Raw genomic sequence first — 22723 nt, forward strand, 5'->3', positions numbered from 1 at the left:
ATGCCTTCCCTCCCCACGGCAACACTCAGGTCCACCAAAACCCCCACCATTTCTCTTCCTGGCTCTCAAGCAAATGTGCTTCCACACACACTCACAAACACACTTACACACACACACATACACACACACACACAAACTCTCAGGCTCAGCTGCAAACAGTCACTAGTGGAGAGAGAGGGAGATGCTAGTAAGGGAAGCGTCTGGACAGCTGCTGCAACTGCATCACCCCACCCCTCTTAGACTACCATGAACAAATGAAGCCATGATATAAGGTGTTTTCATCGAGTCGCCATTGTTCAAATTCACAAAGTCAAAAAGACTTGTTTTAGCACTCAGTCCTCATAACTTCTGGATTTTCTCCGCCACCACGATGGGGTTCTCCTTGCGTATGCGGGCAGCAGCTGCACTCCGGTAATCATAGGGGCAGTCGTGTTTGTCAGAGTAGCGATGAATGGCACAGAAAAGGTTACCACAGCGGCAGTCAAAACCTTCAGTAAAGAGAAGTAAAAAAAAAAAAAATTAAAAAAAATTACATCACATATAAGCTTGATTACAAACAACTTTGCATATTCTCCTAACCTGTCACCACCACTCTGAGCACACCCAACAATCCAGTCTGTATGTTGTTGCATTCAAACAGGGCATCTGATAATGTATACTGGGGGAAAAATATCCCTTTCACAGTGAGGGCATCAACAATGGTGTGTGTTCAACAGGCAGGGCATTGTACACAGAAGGTCTGGGCTAGGCTTAACATACAAATATTATAATTTGACTTTAAATGGCCCCTGGAGCCTCTTTTACAGCAGCTGAACTCAGAAAAGCATCACTAATTTTAGCAAGGTGGTTTCCCGCACTCCTGAAACTGGCAGGGATTTCTGTTAATAGTGAGAATGTGGTAATATGTTATGGTCACTTAGTTGTGGTAGTGTTTGCAATCAACCCACAGGGGTTAGATCAGAGGACAGAAATATGCCATTCTTAAAAGGATTTTACACAGTTGATTCCAGAGATGGTTTTAAAAAGCAGAATAATGACATGAGAACCACATGGGAGCCAAATCTTAGATTAGATATGATGGATCCCCCTCCTCCAGCTGTGTGCAACTGTTATTCATTGTGTTTGCAAATGGTGCCAGCGGAGGAATATAAATGGAAAACAACAAGGCGCTGTCGGCAAGTCCTCAGGGGAAGACTGCAACAGTTAAGGAACATCTGATGTAATTAAGGAAAAACAGAGCCTTACAAGTCAGCCTGCCCTCAAATTTTAAAGGATCCATCAGCTGATCCACTGATTCATCCACTGATCAGCTGCTGCATCTCGCATATATTTCACGAACCAAATAATTTTGTCCTGAAGCTTCAAACAGAACCCCCTTGAGGTCGTACTTTCTACTTGGAAACTATGAGGTACTGGGTAAACCCAGAAGATGAGATTGAAAATAGCTATGTAAACAGTGTCAACGCTTCGGTACTATCATATTTTTTTCCACATAAGTCATGTTTTTTTTCATATTAAGTCAGTCGTATATGTGGTGGTTACAGGCCATGATAATACCATGTGAAGAGTTGTTAATATGTTATGAAGAGATGGGCGGAGATATCACTCATGTATATTTTTTTGTGGGTTTTTTTTTTTAACTTTTTTTCCGCAGCTTCTGGACGTGATAATTTGGGTGCAACATCACCCCCAGTTCTGACCCATGATGAGCTATGATGTCAAAGGAACATAGCACTGGGGACTATTTTCATTAGGATAGGACGATTCTCTTTAATTCACACATGATGAATTCTGACAGTGGTAAGAATTCCAAACTGGTTCCTCTTAGTCCTCTCTTTCGGGCCAAATATCTCCAATGCCAAGGATATTGGCAAATGGATATTGAAAAATATCAGACTACAATCATTGGGTGAGGAAGGATTCTCATGTCATAAATGCCATGTTGACATTTAAGTCGAACACTAGAACTCCCACCGCACTGTGTGAATGTGTACAGAGAACATGAATTTCCTCCTTACCAGTGAGGCCCACTTTCTTCCGGCAAGAGAAGCAGCGGTTCTTTTTCTTGTTTTTATCAGGAGTTTGGTCACCATCAGAAGCCTGTGCAGCATCTCCTGTCGGCTCTGTACAAGCAATACACAATGAGATATTTAACACTGAGGCCGAGTTCACACTACATGATTTCAGGCTGAATATTTTTGAGCTCACTGTACATATCTATCTATGCCTATCTATCTATCTATGCTGTAAATCCAACTGTTATGCTGTGAATGAATTCATGTCATTTTCTTCTCTGTGAGGTCAAATGCTCTTTGAAGTCAGACTTTCAAGATCGCCATGAATTGTTGACAGCTGTCAAAGTGGATAGTGAGACCAGTGACATTCATACATCTCCTACTCGCTCCTGATAGATGAGCAAGTAGGGTTTGTCTTGGAGAGGACTGCTGGCTCAAGTAAAGCTTACCTGTGTTACTGGTGGTACTTTCGTCCTCTCGCTCCTCCACCTCTCTCTCTAAGTCTACAGTTCCTGAATCCTTTGAGATGCTCATAGCTGTCATCTGCTGAGTCACTGGGCTCGGTGAACTCGGACTGACAAAGAAAAATCGATAAATAATGAACCATGACAAACTTTTCTTTATTTCGGCAGTCGGAATACATGTGCAACAAACAATGTTTGGCAAGTTAATCAGACACAGTAATGTTACCTATAACTTAAAAAGTAATACAATTTGCTTGTTACTTTATGGAGGTGCATTGCTTTTCCCTGAAATAAAAGAAAATTAGACAATTTATATTGAAATTACAAGAAAAGATCTTGTCTGGTCCTTTAAATCTTGAGAGATATTGATCCAATATTGCGCATGGTGCTGTCTTACAAATCCTTGCTATTATTAAATCCTTTGATTATGACGACTTGAGCTAGTAATGTAGCACCTTACACAAGACTTAGCATCTCACTCTAAGACTTAAGACGGTTCCGTTGCCTCAGATGTTCCCCTCAAGGGTTTATCATTTTGAGCAGCTGTTTGAAGGTTCTCGAGTCACCATAGAAGCTGGATGCGTTTTAAATGCATGGATTTATATCCATTAAGGAGCCTACTTTGGTTTAACTGCTGCTGCAGGAGGGGAGCAATTTCCAGCATATCAGACTGAGTTTTCCCCTGAATAATCCAAACAACTTGAGATGCTTGCGTAATGTTGACATAATAATATTAATACCATCCTCATTTCCTAATAAACATCAACCAATCAGCAATGGTGTCTTGTGCCAAGAAGAGAGTCAAAGGAACCTGAATAAGATAACGCCATCACAGCCCAACCAGCGATGACTGAGAGGTGAGATGCTGATCTCTTAATCACAAGATCGATCAGGATCTCGTAATTATAAAATTTTCTAAAAATTACAAGCTACTAAATGCTCTTTTTAAATGAAGCCCATTAAATGATAATGATGATGATGATGATGGCATGTAATTGCACATAAATACATGATGCAGAAGTATCCATGGCTGCACTGTGCAGCTATGGATACTTATTTATTCCTGATAGTTTGAATTATAACAGGGGGATCAAATGATAGTTTGGAATCAAATGTAGATGTTCTTTGACAAATGGGTGCACTGCAATGTTGCTGTACTGTCTTCTTCAGGAAAACGGAAGGACCAGAACAGGAATTAAGATCAGAATTAATCATTGTGTGGTGGAGTTAAATGCTGTGGAGAGTCCAGTTGGAACTCTGGTAACCTTTTTTTTTTTCATAATCTTTGTTTAGGTGTAGTCTCCCCACTACCCTACCCTCCAAGCCCCACTACCTGCTAACTATGCTACTGGAGTCGAAAACTTACATTTGGTGTGATGCTCAATGGTCTAGCCTTACTACTCAGGTACATAAAAATGTGTCTCTAATACACCCCGTCTCTTCACTGTCATATCCTGGCTGTGCTATGTTCCCTCTGAGGCATGATCACAATGAATCAACTGTCTTCCTAGATCACACCCAGTGATCACTAATGGATTCCAACATTACTGCCAACCACTCAAACTTCACTGTCCATTAGGGCTATCCCATGAGTCTTAATAAAAAGAAAAAAGACCACATCAATGAGTTCAAACAGTAACAGAAGGTAGTGTTGAATTCTGATGCTAATTTGCAACCTATTACTGTAATATCAGACACCCTGAATGTATATGGCTGATCATTTGCAAGCACTATTTGGCATTCTCATTGCACCACAAGGTAAAAAAAAAAAATCACATGAAAATTCCCACCAAACCTCAGCTACAGAAACATTATATCATGCATCATTTCCCTCAAGTTTCCAGAAATATTATCTATTAAGTAAAAACAAGTCCGATCTTTTTTTTAACAGTAAATTGATGTTCTCTGTGGTGACCAAAGCAGTCAAAGATCAACGATGACGGACCGACGAGGTTCAAAGTCAATGATTAAAATCTACAATTGTCAGAGAAGTTGAGTGTGTCTCCCTGGACCAGAAGAGTTCAGTTTGTTTTAAACTCAATCAAAATGTTTGTGAATTACTGAGAATACGGCCGGATGAAGCAGTTGTAGATTATCCTGGTGGACGCATTTGAGACTTTGTAAATTGACATTTTGGACAGTTTTGCTTTCTTTAATTCATCTGTCTCAGCTTTGAGCTAAAAGTATCTGACTACTGTTTTCTGACTTCTGGGGGCTGTATTACAATGCCAGTTCAGCCTATGCAGGGTAGTTTTCAAGCCGTCTGGGTTGACAAACCCAAATTGTCTAACTGGTGGTACCACAATGATGGTTACCAAGTCATTAAATCAACCCATCGTTTCCAAACTGGTGGTGTCAACACTGGATGACCAATCGCTAACATGGAGAGGCAAAGAGTTGCATATTACACTCAAGAGAACCTAACCATAGTTCTTAACAACCAAGAAAACATAAATCTATAATGCAGACTATACGCACTTATATTTCAAAATTTTTCCAATAAAACAAAAAACATGAATTGGCATAAGTCAAGCAACCATAAGACGGCTCTCACAAAATTCAAGAATAAACTACAAGTAGCAAGTAGTATTGAACATGATATTGCAGTTTTACAACAAGCCATTGAGAAGTATTGCCCCCTGGAAACTGTTTTTGAGCTATAAATTGAATTATATGGCTGTGATGGGATAACACACAACCAGTCCTCCAATAAAAAAATAATACAGCGTGACGCCAAAGTCTCATGAAAATAATTTAACTTGAATGACATAATTACAACTGATTCTGCGATTTACTGGGTCAGCCCTCTCCAGAACCATACGGGTATAAGCAACATGCACATACCTAGATATTTGCTCCTCAGGTGGGGTTCCTGCCACATCTGTGCTGGGCTCTGAGGTTGAGCTCTCCACAATGACACCAGGCGATCCTGGAGATCCTGCCGGTGATGTAGCAGCTGTGTGGGGACAGAAAAGCCTGACAGCACGAACAACACAGAACCTGACATTTTTGTGCCTAAACATGGAAGGCCTTCCATTTGTTTCTCAGTATGTCATTCATTGCCTTTACTTGTCCACCATGATCATGTGTATTTTGAGCTGAAGTGGATCAACAGATGCAGATGTCACTCTCTTGCTTTCTGATGCCAGTGTAGGCAGCTACCGCTACCTCTGTTCTCCAATCCCTTTTAGCACATTCATGTGCCCATCATGCCTGTGCGACTTTTGAGTGGCTCCCGTTGAAAGTTCAAGTCCATTCCACCTATCAGACCCTTAATAGCATCCCCTGCTTTTTTTGGTCTCTCCCATCTTCCTACCTTTCTCTCCTGGGGGGCTGGATCGCCCCCCTCCCTGTTGTCTCTGCAGGTGTTCCTTGTAGCAGACTGAGCACATGCCGTTGGTGCGGGGGTTACCATAGAAACCACATCCCATTGTGCAAAGCATCGGCACCTGCGTCTGATTGGTCTCCTGAGCCATGCTCTGACAGAGGGGGTAAGGGGGATGGGAGAGGATATTCCTGGAAATGGGGGGTTGCAAAAGTTAGTCAAAATGACATTTGATTAAATGGCTAACTATGTTTTAGCTAAAAGAGCTTGGAGACCGGCATTGGAGCACGAGAGAACAGTTGGGAGCACATGGTGAGCTTTGTAAAATAAGTGTTGAAGCCAACTAATGACAGTGGCAATAAATGCTTGTAAAAAATGTTTACAAGCCAATCATCCCCAACTCCAACTGCAACTAGTTCTAGTCAAGCAGACTTAGACTTTATGACAAGTATCTGAACTCTGTCATCGACCAGATTTACTATCCCTCCTAGCCTGGAGCAAATGTACTCCGGCAGACTGATGCTCTGGTTGTTCAGGGGGGCCCTCCATCAGGCCAATTACTATTGTGCTTTTGGACTACACAATTGAAGCAAACCCATCTGACTGAGAACAACCCCAAAAACAAATGCATACAAAAATGAAGTTTTCTGCTTGAAAATAACTTATTTTACAAAACAGCATGTCACTCAGCTTTTACTCACACAAAAAAGCAGTTTTTGATGACAACCGTCATTCAAGTGATACAGACAGATGAACTTAAAATAAAATGCTCCTTTTAAAATAAAATGAATACAGAAGCTCTGTTCTTTCTATTCAGTTTCGTTTGTAATCATTGCACTATACATAATAATCATTGCACTAAATATTCTGGATGTCTTGAAAGATTGGTAAAAATGTTAATAACCACTAGCAGCGACTGGCAAAGCTGGAAAGGAGAGAGTTAATATTGGAGTATCAAATGTATTTTTCTCATCTGATGTAAATGGCGAAAGGACATTGTTATCTCACTTGACAATTTATTATAGATATATTATAGATATGTAAAACTAGAATATCTATTCATTAGCCATGCTAAAAGCCTGTATTATTGAATCTACAATCAGAGATGTGTTGATTTACTTTGATGGTCCTTTTTGATCCTGTGTACATTAGTTTTAATTTAATGTTCCTAAAAAAAAAAAAAGTAAGTGGGTGTATACAAAAGAAAGAGTTAATGTGTTAATGCAATGCCCACTGAATTCATAAACAATGAAACTGCCACACAGAGGGATGCACAGCCATAAAAATAAAAAGCCACTAAGGAAAGTGATTCGTTACACTGTAAAAGGTAAGTTACAATTAACGAAAACAAAAGGTGAATTGACTCGGCTGGGTTATGGATGGTTCCGCCGTTCAAGATGTTTTGGTCTTATTAAAGTTAACTAAGAAGCAACAAAACATGTCAGCGCCAAACTATCTCACCCCGAAATATGATCTATAACTGGGAGATGATGGAAGTCAATAGCTGAACAACTTACAGCTGCCAATTTGAGTTTGTCCGCAGCAGGAAACAATTGGCGTCCTGTGCTTGAAAAGCTCAACGCAAACACTAACATTAGCAAACATTAGCCTCACTTGATGTTTTGTCTTAACCCAATGCGACAAATGTGACAATATCTCGTTCAGTGAATCTCTCTCACAATGTAAATTGAGAAAACAAGACATACAGGGACAAACTGTAAATAACCCCTGTTTACTAAATCGAATAAAGGCTAATATTAGCAGGCTAACGTTAGCTTAAGTGCTAGCATAATCTGCCAGCCCCCCAAAAAACAGAGGACTCTTCGACAATGTTCTGCCTGGTTTAAAGTCGGTTAGGCAGTGCGCGACTGTGTCAAAGTGATCTGGGAGGACGGGGTACCTGAGCTTCAAGGAACCGGGAGCTGTCGTCGACCTTGGGCTTCAGATTGATAGAAGTTGTTTCCCGAGCAGAGCGAGCGGCCTCCTGCCCAGCGCTAGCTACCGACATTCGAAACAATGAGGATGACGTCACCCTCAGTGTCGAACCAGCCTTCAGTCAGACAGCTAACATTGCAAAGTCCATCACACCACTAAACCAGCTCACAACAGCCAAATACTCAAACATGACACCCTGATGACAGTGTCCAAATGTGACCTTGAGACTTAAAAAATGTGAATGTAATGTTAAAAAATATATTCAAATGTCAACATAGACAGATCACGTTTCAATGAACTCAACAAGGATACAGACATTGAAGTTAACAAGTAAATTCAAGGCCCAATTTAATCCATCAGTGATTTGATGATGAAGAACAAAAATCAAATTTGTCTTTGTGATAATGGACCAACAAGGCGATGAAGCTGAGTTCAGTCTGAATTCTGGATCAAAGTGTTCATTTTGTTCACTAAGAAATGAAAAGTCGAATTTGGAGCAAGTTGAAAAAATTGTATACCGAGTCCTGAAACAGTGTCCACTCCTGGACAGAAGACAGAGCGCCTGGCTGATGATAGTTTGTTCCATGTTTATTAGAATGTGAGAGGACATTGGTTGTGTGCTGCCACAAAATCTGTTTGAATAATCTAAGACTTTGGCTTCAGATTTCTGACTTTGCTCGAACTTCAGTCTCTGAGCATCAAATCTAAACAAGCAGAATTCTGGTGGTCTCCTCAGACTGTCAACGCTGAGACCTCATCTGTCGGGCTGCCAATATCACTGACATTGTTTTCCTAATGCGATCTCAGGATGACAACCGGCCTTAAACTCTGGGACCGAAGCATTCTTTGTGAAAATAAAACCCATATGGTTGAAGAAATGTGAATAAGTCTGTTTTATTTTCACAATGGGGCCTGTATTACTTGTCACAGACATACATTCATACACAAGTACAAATACTTTTATCTTTTCAAAAGATGCGCACAAATGTATACAGTTTTAAAGGCCACAGCTCAGAGCTTTCAGTTAATTTAATTAACTCACAGCCTTTTACACATGTAGTGCCATTAGTAAAAAAATTCAAAATACATACCATCATTAAAAGTAATGATCCCATTAATTAAAGGCTTATTTCAGTATATCTAGCAGATATTCAGCATTTATTTAAAATGGTCGTTTTTGCATCGTCACATTGAATTGAGCCATTGATAACAAAGTATCCTGCTCTATTTCTGCTCCATCGCCTCATCTTTCGCTGCTCTCTCGGTGATCTGGGGTGCGAAAGGCCCCACCAGCCAGTTGAGCGGTGTGTTGTTGAGTAAATACTCCATGACACCATCTAGAGACTGCTGAACCTGGGGACAGGAACAAACTAATGTTATGTTCCACAAAAAAAAAAAAAATCATCATCCTAAATGTTACAGTGAAAACACTTAACTTAAAAAATAAGCACTATTTCAAGCTTCATTGCTGTTGGGGAAGATTTAGGATACGTTTGCATATTACTACATATAACATAACCTCAACTGCCCTAGTTTCATAAATGCATATGAATGTGGAGATCCTCTTAGTATGGGATGTTTGTACATCTAGCATACTACATTCTAATTCTGTTCCTCCTCTAGAAACCTCCAGGGTTATTATTCAAGTACCAATGGAAATGTAATGCAGGAGCCCATTGTATTGAAGAAGGGGAAGCATATATTCGAAGCATTAGACTATTTAACTTCGCTGATATAAAGTAAACACAATGCAGAGCAATTAGTACTTGGGTCAAGTGGTGACGGCTCCGCTCTAGAAGGAGGGGTGTGAGGGTTCTGGTATTTCCTAGCGAGGAGCGTAGATCTTCAGCTGATCGTCTTGCGTTTGTCAGCTGCTCCTGGACTGCTCCTGGCAGACCCTGAGCACTTGATACCACATTGGAGCACGCCAGTTGGAGTTGCTCACTCAGACCATGAACCATGGAGAGGACCCGCCCCTCCATCCTCTGAGAATAGACAGTGAAATGAAGACATTTTAGCGTAAAAACATAAATGCCACCAAATTCACTTGAAACAATATAATACAACCCAGTTTATATCTAGGGGGGGGGCATTACAATGCAGTATCATTTACTGATGAAATTCAGGGCTGTTATTTGGTTCTTGTAGATTTAAGAGAAATGTGTTCAAGCTATTGTTTTATTTGTTCAAGAGAATTAGAAATTACTTTGAAGTATATGTGCTGGCTCTTGGTTCAATTATTGAAAAATTTAAAATATTGCAATTAGATGATTGTAATTTGCAATGTGATGTATTATTCTAGTGGAAATGGTATTTTTTTTATGTTTCTTTTTATATAAATATGTATGAAAAAATACTTTTTTTGCTGAGGTGTTTACTGGACAAGCACGTTTTTTGATCTGTTTTTTTGCCTTTTACTCCTATCTTCTCCCCAACTGTACAATGCCAATGCCCCCTGCAAAGCTGTCCTGGCCGTATTTCCATCTCCTCTGGCGATCTAGGGTGAGCATCGAAAACTAAAAAAGGCTTCCTCCGTCGTATGCAGAGTCACATCTTTTCCCTTAGAGCCCAGGAGTCTTGCCAGGGGCATGTCGTGAAGGAGAGGATCCCCCCTAGCAGGCACCAATACCGACCAAAGAAGGTACCCTTATCCAGCCTCCCACCCACAGACACAGCTAATTGTATTTATGCAGATGCCCTTCCAAGCCAGAGGCAACAATGAGAACATAACTAGCAGCCTCCGTGGGCTGAATGGGCCATGCTCTTGCAGCAATGGGCAGCAAGTAGTAGTTGAACAAAATCAACCACTGTACTACCTGGATGCTCGTGTTTCCTTACGTCAGGCGAATGGGATTTTCAGGCTGGAGCATCCTTTATTAGGGTGGGTTTAAGTGAAAAAAATTGTCCTTCAATCCAAAAACTGCAGTGACTGCAATTTGGACACTGTGATCCTAATAATATTATGAATAACTGTGCAGTTGTTTTGCATGAGTATAGTATACGGTATACTCTAGAAACAGGTGGGTTCCAGAGCCCTGACCTCAGCCTCATCTTTGGTTCCATCGGGCTCCGTCTCAGTCTGTCCAGCACCAGCCTGATTCTGCTGCCACTCTGTCAAGCGCTGCTGCAGCTGCTCTGATGCTCCTCCTTTCTGGTTGCTGGCGGTGCCCCCAGTGGCACGGGATCTCTCGAGCAGGTCCAGAGTACCGGTAATCTGAGACACTACTGCGCGGGTGGCATCCCTGGCACGCCGTGCACGAACCAGAGATTGCTGTAGGGCTCGCTCCTGTACCTTGGCAGAGAGTTTCCCCAGGCGCACAAAGTAACTGGGGCTGGTCAATGAGGTCACATCACTTGTGGCAGGTTCGGCCACAGCAGCTGAAAGAACAATTAATTTAATATATTTTCAAAGGAGAGGTTTTATATAGTGGTTGTCTAAACATTTAAACAGGAGTCAGTCTAAGCACTTAGGATAACTCCTTTCAGATGTGTGAGGGAGAGTGTGAGTAGAGGTAGACTACATAGCCACCATTCTTCATCTCGTTTGAGATAAAGATCTTATCCATATTCAAAGAAGAGGATGATCTCTTACCCCTAACTGGTAATGACATCATAATAACATGACATCATAGCAGCAGGTGTAAAATCTGTGAGTGCTGGAAATTGAAGGACGTTCATGTGCCAAGCTAACAGAAGGTCAGTTCATCGGGATGCCACCCTTGCTATGAATAGCATCAACCATTCATGTGTTCAGCTCTCCAGTCACTATCAAAGAACTGACCACATTTCTGGCATCATCATTTCCTGTCTTTCCCTTCTCATAACAAATACATGCAGGTTCATTTAAGTGTGGACTTACACAATTTGGTTTTCTGAACAACTGACTCTCCAAGGAAATGGCCAATAGTAAAAAAAAATCCTTCTATCCTCACGTATTCATTTGAGATTTAAAGCAAAAATTGACTAGATTCTTTAAATCAAATTTATGTGATTAAAACATAACAGCTTTCTGCAAAAACAGGGGGAAAAGTTACCATATAAAACTTAACAGACTGGTTATTGACCGTTCATAATTCATTCATTCTAACTGCTCCTCAAATCTGAACTCCTGAACACCTGTATGTAGACATATGGGTGGATTAAGATCTCACACTTCGCTACTGACCAAGCTCTCTCTCAGTGAGCGGCAGGTTCTGGTCAACCCAATCCTCTGATCGGCTGAGAGCCAGGCCCATCCCACCGCTGACCATCTGGCCCATACTGGTACCCATGATGGTGCTGATACCTCCGCTGACTGCTGCCCAGGTCAGCTCGACACCACCCATCATAGCCCCCACCACAGCATCTTTGGCCCCAGACACCGACTGGCATACCATGCCCACTGTGTCCGATACCACCTGAGGGGGAAAGATGAGATCATGAGCCATTCCAGGACAGCATTATCTAGATGTTATTGCATGCGCTGAAATAACTGTTATCCTGACCACAGATGTGACATAGAAGGAACAGGTGATAATGACAGAGGAAAATATCAGGCTTCTCTAGGGCGTATCATCACACTTTCCCAAAGAAAACAAAGAGAATGTGGAGTCAAGTCCTATTTTGGATGTTCTTAGTCATTTGAATATACAGTATTATTGTTATGATCACATGAAGATCGTATGTATGATGAAAAGTGATGCAAAGTGTAGCACAGACGCTATTGCTGGTTTCAGACCACAGCCGTAGCCATTTTCTCATCCAGCGGCCACGTGGTTTAACTGGTAAATGTACCTGCGCCTATCTGTGCACAAATAAAGGCTTTCATCTTAAGAAAAGAGTTTCGGGTGATTTTTTTGTCAGTGTCCCTAGCTTTGAGGAAGCACAAAGCTGCAGCACTGACCAACCAAAAAGTAGGTCTAAATGATCAGACAGTAAGTTGCACCCACACAGGGATGTCACACACACACACACACACACACACACACACACACACACACACACACACACACACACACACACACACACAGAATCTTTTACAAGTACATCAGGTCACAAATATTTTACATGCATAAAGCCTGCTCCAACTAAGGGAGCTTTGACGAATTCCTTACGGTCTGCTTGCCACTTTTAGGGCTGCAGTGACCCCCCCCCCCCCCCAATATGTATGATCAGTGCTGGTTGTAAACATGCACAAGCCACAGCAGCTTAAACTTCACTGATGATTTAAATCTCTTACAGGATCAGCCTTTTGGGAGCATTTTATGTAATGTTTGTTGTTTCTTCCAAGATCAGAGAGGATGGATGCAATCTGTTTAGGTGTGTAGTAACGCACCCGCATAGAACAAATATCGTGGGGCATTAAACCAGTATATCTGGAAACGACAGTAATAAATTTGACAGGAACCTGGAGTACAGAGGAAACTCTCCCAGGGAAAAAAGTGTTGAAGCATTGATCTAGGGAAATATTTTTAGACAGACCACACAAAAACAAGTTGTTTTCTCAGCAGAAAACCTGTTTCACAAATCCACCTTGCTATCTGAAATAGAAATTCACTAAGGTGCAGGTAGTTCTTAAAAGGGATTGGGAGATGACACTGTGATTAATGACCATCGTCCAAATCACATATGATTCATTTAGTGACTGATGCCAACACCTTTGAGCGTTGTGCCAGACTTCACAGCCAGAATATTCATGATTTAACTGATCTAAATGCATCGGACATACCCCGAGACACTTGAACCAAGTGTCATAGACCTTGCACTTTAATAGGCCCCTCAGTATTGGGAAATGTCATTGTGTAAGCTTGTTAAACTATTGACCTGGACTAGGTTTCTTATTTGATATATGAATCATCAGACTGTAATTAGAAACAAGCACTTGTCCAGCCAAAGGTCGTGGTTGTTTCGTGCTATTGCAAGAGCTATAAAAAAAAAAAAGATGATGAATGCTAATATCGTGATGAACGAGCACACGGTAACAAGGGGAGAATGAAACGAGCACATGTGGTGTTGAAATGTGCATATGGTTTTCTCTCTGACCTTGTCTGCTGGTTGCTGAAGAATAGGCAGCTTCTCTTCCACCTTATCCAGTCCTTTCATGGCATAATCATTTACTGTAGTGACTGAAACAAACACACACATTTTTAATTGGAGAGGGATAAAATGTTAAACCAATGACAAGAACCCTCTGCTAAACTTATCAGTGGTGAGTTACATAAAAAGCACAAAAACAGGCATTATTTATGGTACAAGGGTTGAAAGGGTTTAAAAGATTAAAATTAAGCTTCTACTAAAAGATGTGCATATCCTCTTGCAATAAGAAACCTATATTAATTCTTGGACTATTCTAGACCAGAAATATCTACACCTGTGACGGGCAAAAAGCCATCAATAGTCTTTTACAATATATTTTCCTGTGCTATTTTTGCATGTTACATCCTATTAAGGGTGAGACCTACGCTGTGGCTCAATAATATCCATGAGAGGTTTGGAGCCAGAGGAGGCAGCTGCTCCTAGGGTGCGAACACCACTCTCGGCTGCATCCATCACTCCCTTCAGCAAGGGCACGCTGTCTTTGGTGCTGCTGTAGGCACTGGAAACAACTCCGCAGGCTGAACTGACCAGGGGCAAGTTGCTTACACGAGACACCAGAGTCTGAGAAAAAAAATGCTGAAGATATAAAACTTGTGAATCTACTCAGCTCAGACTCGACACATTGGTTGAGGCATAAAGATTAATTCCCCAGCAGCTTTATGAAGATGGAGAAATTCTTGGTGCCAAATGAGTTCCAAAATGCTCTGGTTTTCTAATAGGTGTAAATGTGGGTCACAGTGCTCCTCACCTGCTGGTCTTCATTAGTTGGTTCTGCTGCTGCAGCTCCAGCCTCATTAGGTTTCCCAGTGTCTGCCATTGTGACGAGTGATTCAATCTCTGACATAGAGTGTAAGAAAAGACAGATTCACTTCATATTGCTTGGTATTCATGGTGAATTACTTCTACCTCGGTGATAGTCCTTTTTTAGGTTAGGCAGCTGATATATCTCATGGATAATTAGTGTTCCATGAGTTTGGCAACACTATCACGATCATCAAACAGTGCAGTCAGAAAGGCAACTCAACCATGTTAAATTGTCAACAGTATGATGCAATGAGAATGCAACTTCGCATGAAAAGAACTCTTCAATGGTGCAGATAAATATTAGACAATAAATGCAAATTAAAGCAACCCAAGCAGAGTATCAGCCCATGACGGGGATTAACTGGGTTCATTTTAATTACAAAAGTAAGGTAAATTTCCTGAATACTTTAAATATACCCCTTCACTTTGCGTCTTCCCATAAATAAGCAGTAATGTTAATCAAGGCTGGTTTTGCTCTATAAAAGGAAAAGCTGTTAATGTTAAACTTCTAAAATTGCATGTAATAATACAGTAGTCAAATGGTGCAGTCTGCCAAGCTGATGACTAACTTGACAGCAGATTGGAGTGCCGCAGTTCGAGAGAGGAGATAAAGATTCTATCAATTTTCTCTCATCAACCTCTTGTTCCTCTTCTTCTTACAATACATGTGAGAAATCTCTGTTCGCTTGTCTGGCTGGCTTTGACTTGATTCTTTCAACAACTGTTCATCTGAATGACATCAAACTTGGTGTGAGTATTGCTGGCACATCTAGGAGCTGCAGTGCTGAGTTTAAGGTCTAGGGTGTGAGATGAGAGTCGAGATATTGGACTTAGATGACAGGCAGAATGACTGAGGTCAAAGGTCTGAGAACATTGTCAGGGTCAAGATTTTGTGACGTCACACAACCCATGCTATGTCCCTCCAAAAACGAGCTCTACCACATTAAATCAGAGATCAAAGTCAGAGATAAAAGTCAGAGCCCAAGATCAAAGTGTGATCAAACTCAGATCAGTCAGGGAGGGTTTTTGATGCAACACAACCCATGGCCTCTTCCATAACAGGCACCCCACTTTAGCAGAAATATGACTAAAATATGCCAGCAAAAATATCCCACGATGCAAAATAGTAAGTAGATACCAAAGCAGCCCCTTACAAAAATAGCACCATCAATAATGGCTCAATTTAAGTTGAGGTGTAGCTTACAATTCGCATGGTATTATACACTTTTAAACTGTGCCTCTCCGACCAGCAAAGAGGCTTGGAACGGGACGTGAAACGAAACAGGTTGAGCAGTGCATCACTGTGGTTCATTCACATATAAAGGATGTTGAACGATAATTGACCCAGTATTTATTTTGTCTATCTTCTTTTGACTTTAATCACTCTGTTATCTAGGTGACGATTCTTAAAAAGTTAAAAAAAAGAGATCATTTTGTGTTGTTTAAATCCTCAAATATGGAATCTTTATCCATGCCAGTTAGACTTTTAACTTTCATAGGAAATGGCACTTCATTAACTTCACCTTTTTAGGTGGGCCATCTCCCACCCAGTTATATCCCCCTAACAGCTGTTTCTGTTGTTGTTCTTGATTTTGACTCAACCTACATAATGTGTTGTTGTTCATTAGCAGCTGTTTGGCATACCTGATTATTTAATCATGCACCTGGACACATGCCCACGTGTTTCATCTGAAAAGATTTTTCAATTTTCAAAAGGATCATTCAGGAATCTAAAATAGGTTATTTCCTGTTGAAATTCTACAGTAAAAAAGACACCACACACACGAACACCAACAGCCCGCCCATCCATCCATCCATCCATCTTCTTCTGCTTATCCGGGGTCAGGTCACCCTAAGCAGAGAACCCAGGTTTCCTTTTCCTCAGCTACTTCGTCCAGCTTCTCATGGGAGATCCTGAGGTACTCCCAGGCCAGCTGAGAGACATAGTCTCTCCAACGTGTCCTGGATCTACCCTGAGGCCTCGTACCATTTGGATGCATGCCCTGAACACCTCTCCAGGGAGGTGTCTGGGAGAAATCCTGACCAGATGCCTGAGTCACCTCATCTGACTCCTCTTGACGTGAAGGAGCAGCAGCTCTACTCCGGGCTCCTCCCAGATGGCGGAGCTTCTCACCCTGTCTCTAAGGGAGAGCCCAGCCACCCTCTGGAGGAAACTCATTTTGGCTGCTTTTACCCACAGTCTTGTCCTTTGGGTCATTACCCAAAGCTCATGATCACAGGCGAGGTTAGGAATTGAGAGCTTTGCCTTTCAGTTCAGCTTCCACTTCACCACGACGGACCGATGCAGAGTCCACATCACTGGAGACGCTGCACCAATCCGCCAGTCAACCTCACGATTCATCTTTCCCTCACTTGTGAACAAGATCCCAAGGTACTTGAACTCTTCCACTTGGGGTAGGACCTCAACCCCGACCTGGAGATGGCACTCCACCTTTTTCCGGGCACGGACCATGGACTTGGATTTGGAGGAGCTGATACTCATCCTGGACACTTCACACTTGGCTGCAAACCGATCCAGAGAGAGCTGAAGGTCATGGCCTGATGAAGCCAGCAGGCCCACATTGTCCGCAAAGAGCAGAGACTCAATCCTACAGCCATCAAACTGGATCCCCACAACACCCCGGGTGCACCTAGAGATTCCATCCATAAAAGAATCGGTGACAAAGGGTAGCCCAGGCGGAGTCCGAATTCTCACTGGACAACCCAGCACGGCGACAGCTAATCTTCTAAATTGCACGTGAGGGTGTGAGATGGTTGTCAGCGATCCTCCATCATCCATGTATTTCTGCCATATATACTTTGTGTTGGGGACAAAGCCAAGAAAGATGAAACATCTCTGTTTTGTGCTGACAACATGTGGATGGCATCTGCCTCTTTAACATAGCAAACCGACAGTAGAAGCAGACTCTGCCTGGCTACACAAGCGCTACTGACACATGTTTGACATGCTCTTGATGTATACAGAAGAGGAGTCAGAGGAGGACACAACCCCTGGGATCATAGTGCTGCAGAAACATACAGCAGGAACCAGTCGACAGCCTGCTGAAACTGTTCAGGTCAATTAGGCAACACATCTGCCTTACACAGGAGGTCATGCTGACAGAGAAAGATGCCTGATATCCAAATAACTGATAATAAAGATAAGTATTGCCTTTTCACATATTCTTTAGATGTCAGTGTGACTAAGACACTCCTCTGATATTTTCACAACATCTCTGAGGGCTCTGTTTGATTTTGTTGCAACAGCTCTGTTGAGCAACGTGTTTTTCGAAGCAGCACCTAATGAGATCATCGCGAGCTTTATTACAAAGCAAAGTCTGACTGACACTGAGCTCCGTGATATCAAATGTCAGATGAATCCAAGATAATTTTCTGAGACGGGAGATGATTTTGCAACACAAGATGAGCTGTTCCATACTTCAGTTATCGCAAATAATTCCAGTATAACACACAGTCTGGCCTCTTTCTGTCCTTCTAAGGCTATTTGTTACAACCCCCCCTCCCCCATTGTGTAAACCCATTGACGTTCTCTACTAGTTAGAGGGTTTAAGGCTGATTTACAAAAAAAAAAGAAGCTGATTTGACAAGACGAATGAGTAAATGACCCAAATAACTCAATGTGGAACAATTTTATGTAATGTCTGTTTCAATAAAACACTGTGGTCCAACACTGGTCAACTCTATTTGGCTGAATAACTCTTACTGAGTAGGGGAGGTCAATGTGTTATGTCAAGAGATAAGAAAAAAATAGAATGTTATATCTTTCTTTGTTTTCTTGGAAAACATTGGTCAATTTAATCTCGTCGGGCTCTAAAGTAAAAAATGTTGGTAAAATTTCAACTAGAAATCCTACATTCTGGTTGTATGCCTCTGCGATGTGTGGCCTTAACTGTGACCTTGACTACTAAAATCTTCCAAGTTCATTTTTTAGTCCCTGTGGACATTTGTGCCCGATTTGAAGAAATTCTTGAAATGGTGTTCCTTAGATTTCTGTTAATGAGAACGGTTCAAAGAGATGTGCGGGCAGATTTATGTATGTAGGTTCAGAGGCATTATTGCATGATCAGGCATATTAAAATATAAATGACTCAAACGCAGAAACACTCCCAAGTTCAGTATCTATAGGCTTTGGCGAGAATTTCAAAGCGCACATTGCACCATTCAGAAATCAGAAAAGTTTGGGAACTCTTGCCTCTCCACAATATTATAGTAAATACAGACTATTACTAATAGAGATGCAGTTTTACTTGACTAACACTGGGGGTGTGATATCTGCTGTCTCACTCTGAAAAGATTTTCCGCAGCTGTCTTCTTACACGCCGCTTGTCACACTGTGAAACCGAGATAACGCCGCTGAAAGGGGGATTTCTATCGTTGCTGAAGCACAGGAACTCCAGTTTTCTGACACAACACTCTGGTGGTTGGGCAACTTTAACCCAGATGAAGAAATCCTCACTTTCGTCTTATCCTTATTCAACCATCAACAGCAGTCTAAGGGGAAAGTAACGTGAAGTACCCTGATGTTTGGTAGCTTAGCCGCGTCTTCCTGGAGTTCAGGCTACAACAAAACTCAGCTGTCAGAAGCAGCACTGACCTGACCGTCGCTCTTCCGTCTGTCCTAGCCGTGGAATGATTAGCAATAACGCGGTCCAGCCCTCAGTGAGGCCCTTACAGGTCTACTCAGGAGGGTTAGCTGGTCTGAGCAGGAACTAGGCGGAGTTTGGGGATGTCACCGCAACTTTGGACTGAATGAATCACAGCGGCAGCAGGCGGATGTGCGGGAAGCTGCCCATTACTGTGCGCGTCTGTGTGCGAAGATGGTGCAAAGTGGTTAAACCACGAGTTCCTCACATGAAGATATTTGTAGCAATAATAATGTGTTTCACACTCATCGTCATACATACTTTATATTGTATCAGAGGCTTTCAAAGTGAGGTGGGCTTCGCCGGGGGGGTCTCCGGACAGCTTTATGGAGGTGGAAGAATATTAGTAGAGAAGGAAACATCATGTAGAACAGCCTAGATTTGTGTAATTTAGAAATGCCTCTGAAGTGAAGCAAGACATTCACACATGAGGCGAGCTTGGCTATAGTTTACGATATAAAAACAACAATTACCCTGTACGGGAACGAAGCCTTAAGAAATGTTTGGGGGCCACATTATTCCAAGCTTCGTATAACTGCTTTATACTTTTAACAGGTTTTACTGAAATTGTGGGCTTACACAAAAGATATGATTCGATATACAAGTAGGTGTGGGACCGAATAGTATAGTGATTTTTTTTTTCTTATTTCTGAATGTGGAGGCAAAAACTGAATGGTTATTCTATTGCGTCATGTCTCTGCTTGTTTATATGATTTGTCTTGTTTTCACATTGGGCAGCAGCAGGAAGAATTACAAATTCTAATTGCCAGTTAACTACAAAATTGATTATATACCTTTTATTTGGGGTGTATTTTATTCACCGGTTTAAGATGTGGTCTGGGGTTTTGTGAGGGAATATTGTGACTATAAAGCAATTCTTTGTGCTGACATTACAGACTTCAGATCGGTTTGTTGTGCAGGACAACAGAGTTTTTGATGTCTTCAAATGTCCTCCATTTTAATTGGCAGCTCCCTGAGAGAGAAAGAAATGGGGGTGAAAATCTAGTCGCCTTCAAAGAGAGACAGACATGAAACAACTGGATGGGGAAGAGTTTTAAACACTTCCTGTAACTAACCTTCATGAAGAGACCTCAAGTTATTCAAAGGAGGGATGAGGAATCACGTCTTTTGGTTGAGTTTGTGTCTTCTTAGACTTTTCAGACGTGTCTTTGTACTCCTCTCAAGATCAGCCCCTATGAAATGCTTCAAAACAACTTTCACCTTTCATAAGAGTCAACAATATTGCTGAGAATTCATCTGGCACCCACAAAGTAACAATGAATAACAGTCACTTTTGCTTGACCTCAAATTACAAAATAACCTTGTGATTCAGTGTAATACAACCAGAATCTTCAGGCCTTGCCAGCCATCTTGCTTGTGTATGTGAATCTTCCATTGCTGATGCTTCAGATAATGTTAATTGACTTGAAATTTTTAGATTATTTATTTAATTTAATTTAACTGGGAACACATCTCTCATTCTATGTTTTATGCTTGTTATATTTTACTGTATTTCAGAGGAATGGTCCATTCCTGTAGTCATTTATCTGTATCTTTACAGCTGTTTATTACAGTGTGTGGTACATTTTACATCCATTAGAGATGCTTTCATTGTTAACAAATGCATTAATGAATATTGCTGTCTGGTATAATTTTTTTTGGAGTTTTTGTCTCAAAACATGACGACTGCAGTGTGCAATAAGCCACCGATTTCCATAAGTTGATCCAGTGCTCATAAATGCAAAAATATGTTATATAAATTGGACAGGAATTATCCCCTGGGGGCAAATTACAATAACAACCTCAAATCAAACAAACTGTGTGTGTGTGTGTGTGTGTGTGTGTGTGTGTGTGTGTGTGGAGGGGGCATTACGATAGCTTTTAATAACTTTCAACCATTCAGGCATGAGCTCAAGGAGGAAGTGACAGATGGAGCTGTTAAAAATTATGAGGGGCCATTTTTTTGTTAATTAAAATGTATTTTGCATTTGATATATATTAACCTCAGAAAAGCTAAATAACAAAATAAGTGCACGTGTGTGTGTATGTGTGTGTGTGTGTGTGTGTGTGTGTGTGTGTGTGTGTGTTTGAGGTGCGGGAGTGGGGCAGTACATGTAAAGTAGTTTCTGGTACCATTTTTTTTCTCAACGTGGGAGCCCTGAGATAATCTTTAGAGGTCCCTAAATGATTGCTTCCATAAAATGTGAAATAATGTATATTTTTGTTGTTATTGTTTGAATTTTTAACATTCTACAATCTGTAATAGTGATATAATTTGTCTTGACATCGATTTTATTGAGTGTATTTGAGTTACAGTGTTCCTGCAGTTGAGACTATATAAACTTTGATTAACTATAAACTTTAAAAACTGGGACACTGTTCTTGAACTAAATCCCCTCAAACTATAAGCCTGTACTATTTCATTTTTACAACAGTTACCTGGCAAAGTACTTTAGTAATATGAAAAAGCATTCTTTCAGTTTTTGTTCTTGTATGCTTTTCATACACATGTTGACGGTGCAGTTTTTTGTTTGTTTTTTTTTTTTAAGAAAATGTGCAGGGGTTTGGACAGGAGAGGTGGGGTTGGGACACCAATCTGATTTTCCAGGGGGTGGCGGAGGGTGAGAACGAGTGGTCTAGACAGGAAAGTGTTGCTGCATCATCTTGTGATTGACGTTATCAACAATTCTTGATAATGTCCTTCAGGTTATGACTCATTTCACGGTGAAGCAGGGTGAACATTAATTTTGTCCTCGGGAAGGAGGTGACTCGTTTCTTGGAAGAGCAAGAGGGGAACTTTATTCATGCCTGTGCATATTTCCGTTGGTGATATTGTTTATTCAGTCTTGGTTATAGAAAAAAAAAAGAGGCTATTATCATCAGCCTAACAGCAACAGAATACGATTACATGAGATGCTGGACGTGCCCTTGCTGACTTAGCTGAACTGTAATTGATGCAGTAGACCCTGAGAGGGCAGTCTTTACCCATTAAGTCAATATGGACTTTTCACAGTATTCTCACCCTCACAGAGCTAAACTCTTTTAAAGCCTTGATAGCTGATCATGCAGATGCACCATAAGATTGTATTAAATATTAAGGAAGAACTGTCTCTGAAGAACAGAGGGCACGGGTGGTAAAGGAGTACAGACTTTGACAATCGTTGCGTTAATTAAAATGGACTCATGCCAGATTCAGGGAGGAGTTTTCGTACGAGATTTTGCTCCTGATGCTAATATGTACAGACGGATACTGTATATCACATCATTACCATCCATGAAGTCCTCCAGCACAGGATTTTCAGAGTTCTGCACCACACTCAAGACAGAGCTGAAACATTACAACCACCTGTCTCCGAGACCTCTGAGGTTCTCTTTTTCTGTCGGGCAGAAAAAGACGTTTGCAACAGATCAATTCTTTCAGCAGTTTGTGTGACCGGATCA

At 41.3% G+C, this 22723-nt stretch overlaps 2 protein-coding genes across 2 annotated transcripts; both read right to left on the minus strand.

Annotated features, from left to right (window-relative positions):
- Positions 1 to 273: 273 nt before the first annotated feature.
- On the minus strand, positions 274 to 7851 carry LOC147250020 (AN1-type zinc finger protein 5). The gene is made up of 6 exons (XM_086223840.1): positions 7705 to 7851; positions 5796 to 5995; positions 5324 to 5435; positions 2465 to 2589; positions 2019 to 2123; positions 274 to 488 (listed from the first exon to the last, which is right to left on the minus strand). Exons 2-6 carry the CDS (start codon positions 5953 to 5955, stop codon positions 340 to 342), a joined length of 651 nt encoding a protein of 216 aa, XP_086079966.1. The 5' UTR covers positions 5956 to 5995; positions 7705 to 7851; the 3' UTR covers positions 274 to 339.
- A 535-nt stretch (positions 7852 to 8386) lies between these two features.
- Positions 8387 to 19389, minus strand: plin3 (perilipin 3). The gene is made up of 8 exons (XM_086224892.1): positions 19234 to 19389; positions 14563 to 14651; positions 14180 to 14375; positions 13761 to 13843; positions 11905 to 12136; positions 10780 to 11117; positions 9506 to 9724; positions 8387 to 9092 (listed from the first exon to the last, which is right to left on the minus strand). Exons 2-8 carry the CDS (start codon positions 14629 to 14631, stop codon positions 8964 to 8966), a joined length of 1266 nt encoding a protein of 421 aa, XP_086081018.1. The 5' UTR covers positions 14632 to 14651; positions 19234 to 19389; the 3' UTR covers positions 8387 to 8963.
- Positions 19390 to 22723: the final 3334 nt, after the last annotated feature.

The sequence above is a fragment of the Aulostomus chinensis genome, chromosome 14 (genome assembly GCF_037954235.1).
Source record: "Aulostomus chinensis isolate RoL2024-O1b breed Wild chromosome 14, RoL_Achi_v1.0, whole genome shotgun sequence".
In the NCBI taxonomy this organism is placed as follows: Eukaryota; Metazoa; Chordata; class Actinopteri; order Syngnathiformes; family Aulostomidae; genus Aulostomus; species Aulostomus chinensis.

Bases quoted from the DNA above. Each gene is read 5' to 3' on its own strand.
- LOC147250020 (XM_086223840.1), bottom strand. From the start codon at position 5,955: ATGGCTCAGGAGACCAATCAGACGCAGGTGCCGATGCTTTGCACAATG. The intron at 2,124-2,464 runs GTAAGCTTTACT...TTGCTTGTACAG, and splicing joins AAGTACCACCAGTAACACAG to AGCCGACAGGAGATGCTGCA. The intron at 489-2,018 runs GTAAGGAGGAAA...TCTTTACTGAAG, and splicing joins GAAGAAAGTGGGCCTCACTG to GTTTTGACTGCCGCTGTGGT.
- plin3 (XM_086224892.1), bottom strand. From the start codon at position 14,631: ATGGCAGACACTGGGAAACCTAATGAGGCTGGAGCTGCAGCAGCAGAA. The intron at 12,137-13,760 runs GTCAGAGAGAAA...TTTCCCCCTCAG, and splicing joins TTCAGCAACCAGCAGACAAG to GTGGTATCGGACACAGTGGG. The intron at 11,118-11,904 runs GTCAGTAGCGAA...TTGTTCTTTCAG, and splicing joins GCTCACTGAGAGAGAGCTTG to CTGCTGTGGCCGAACCTGCC.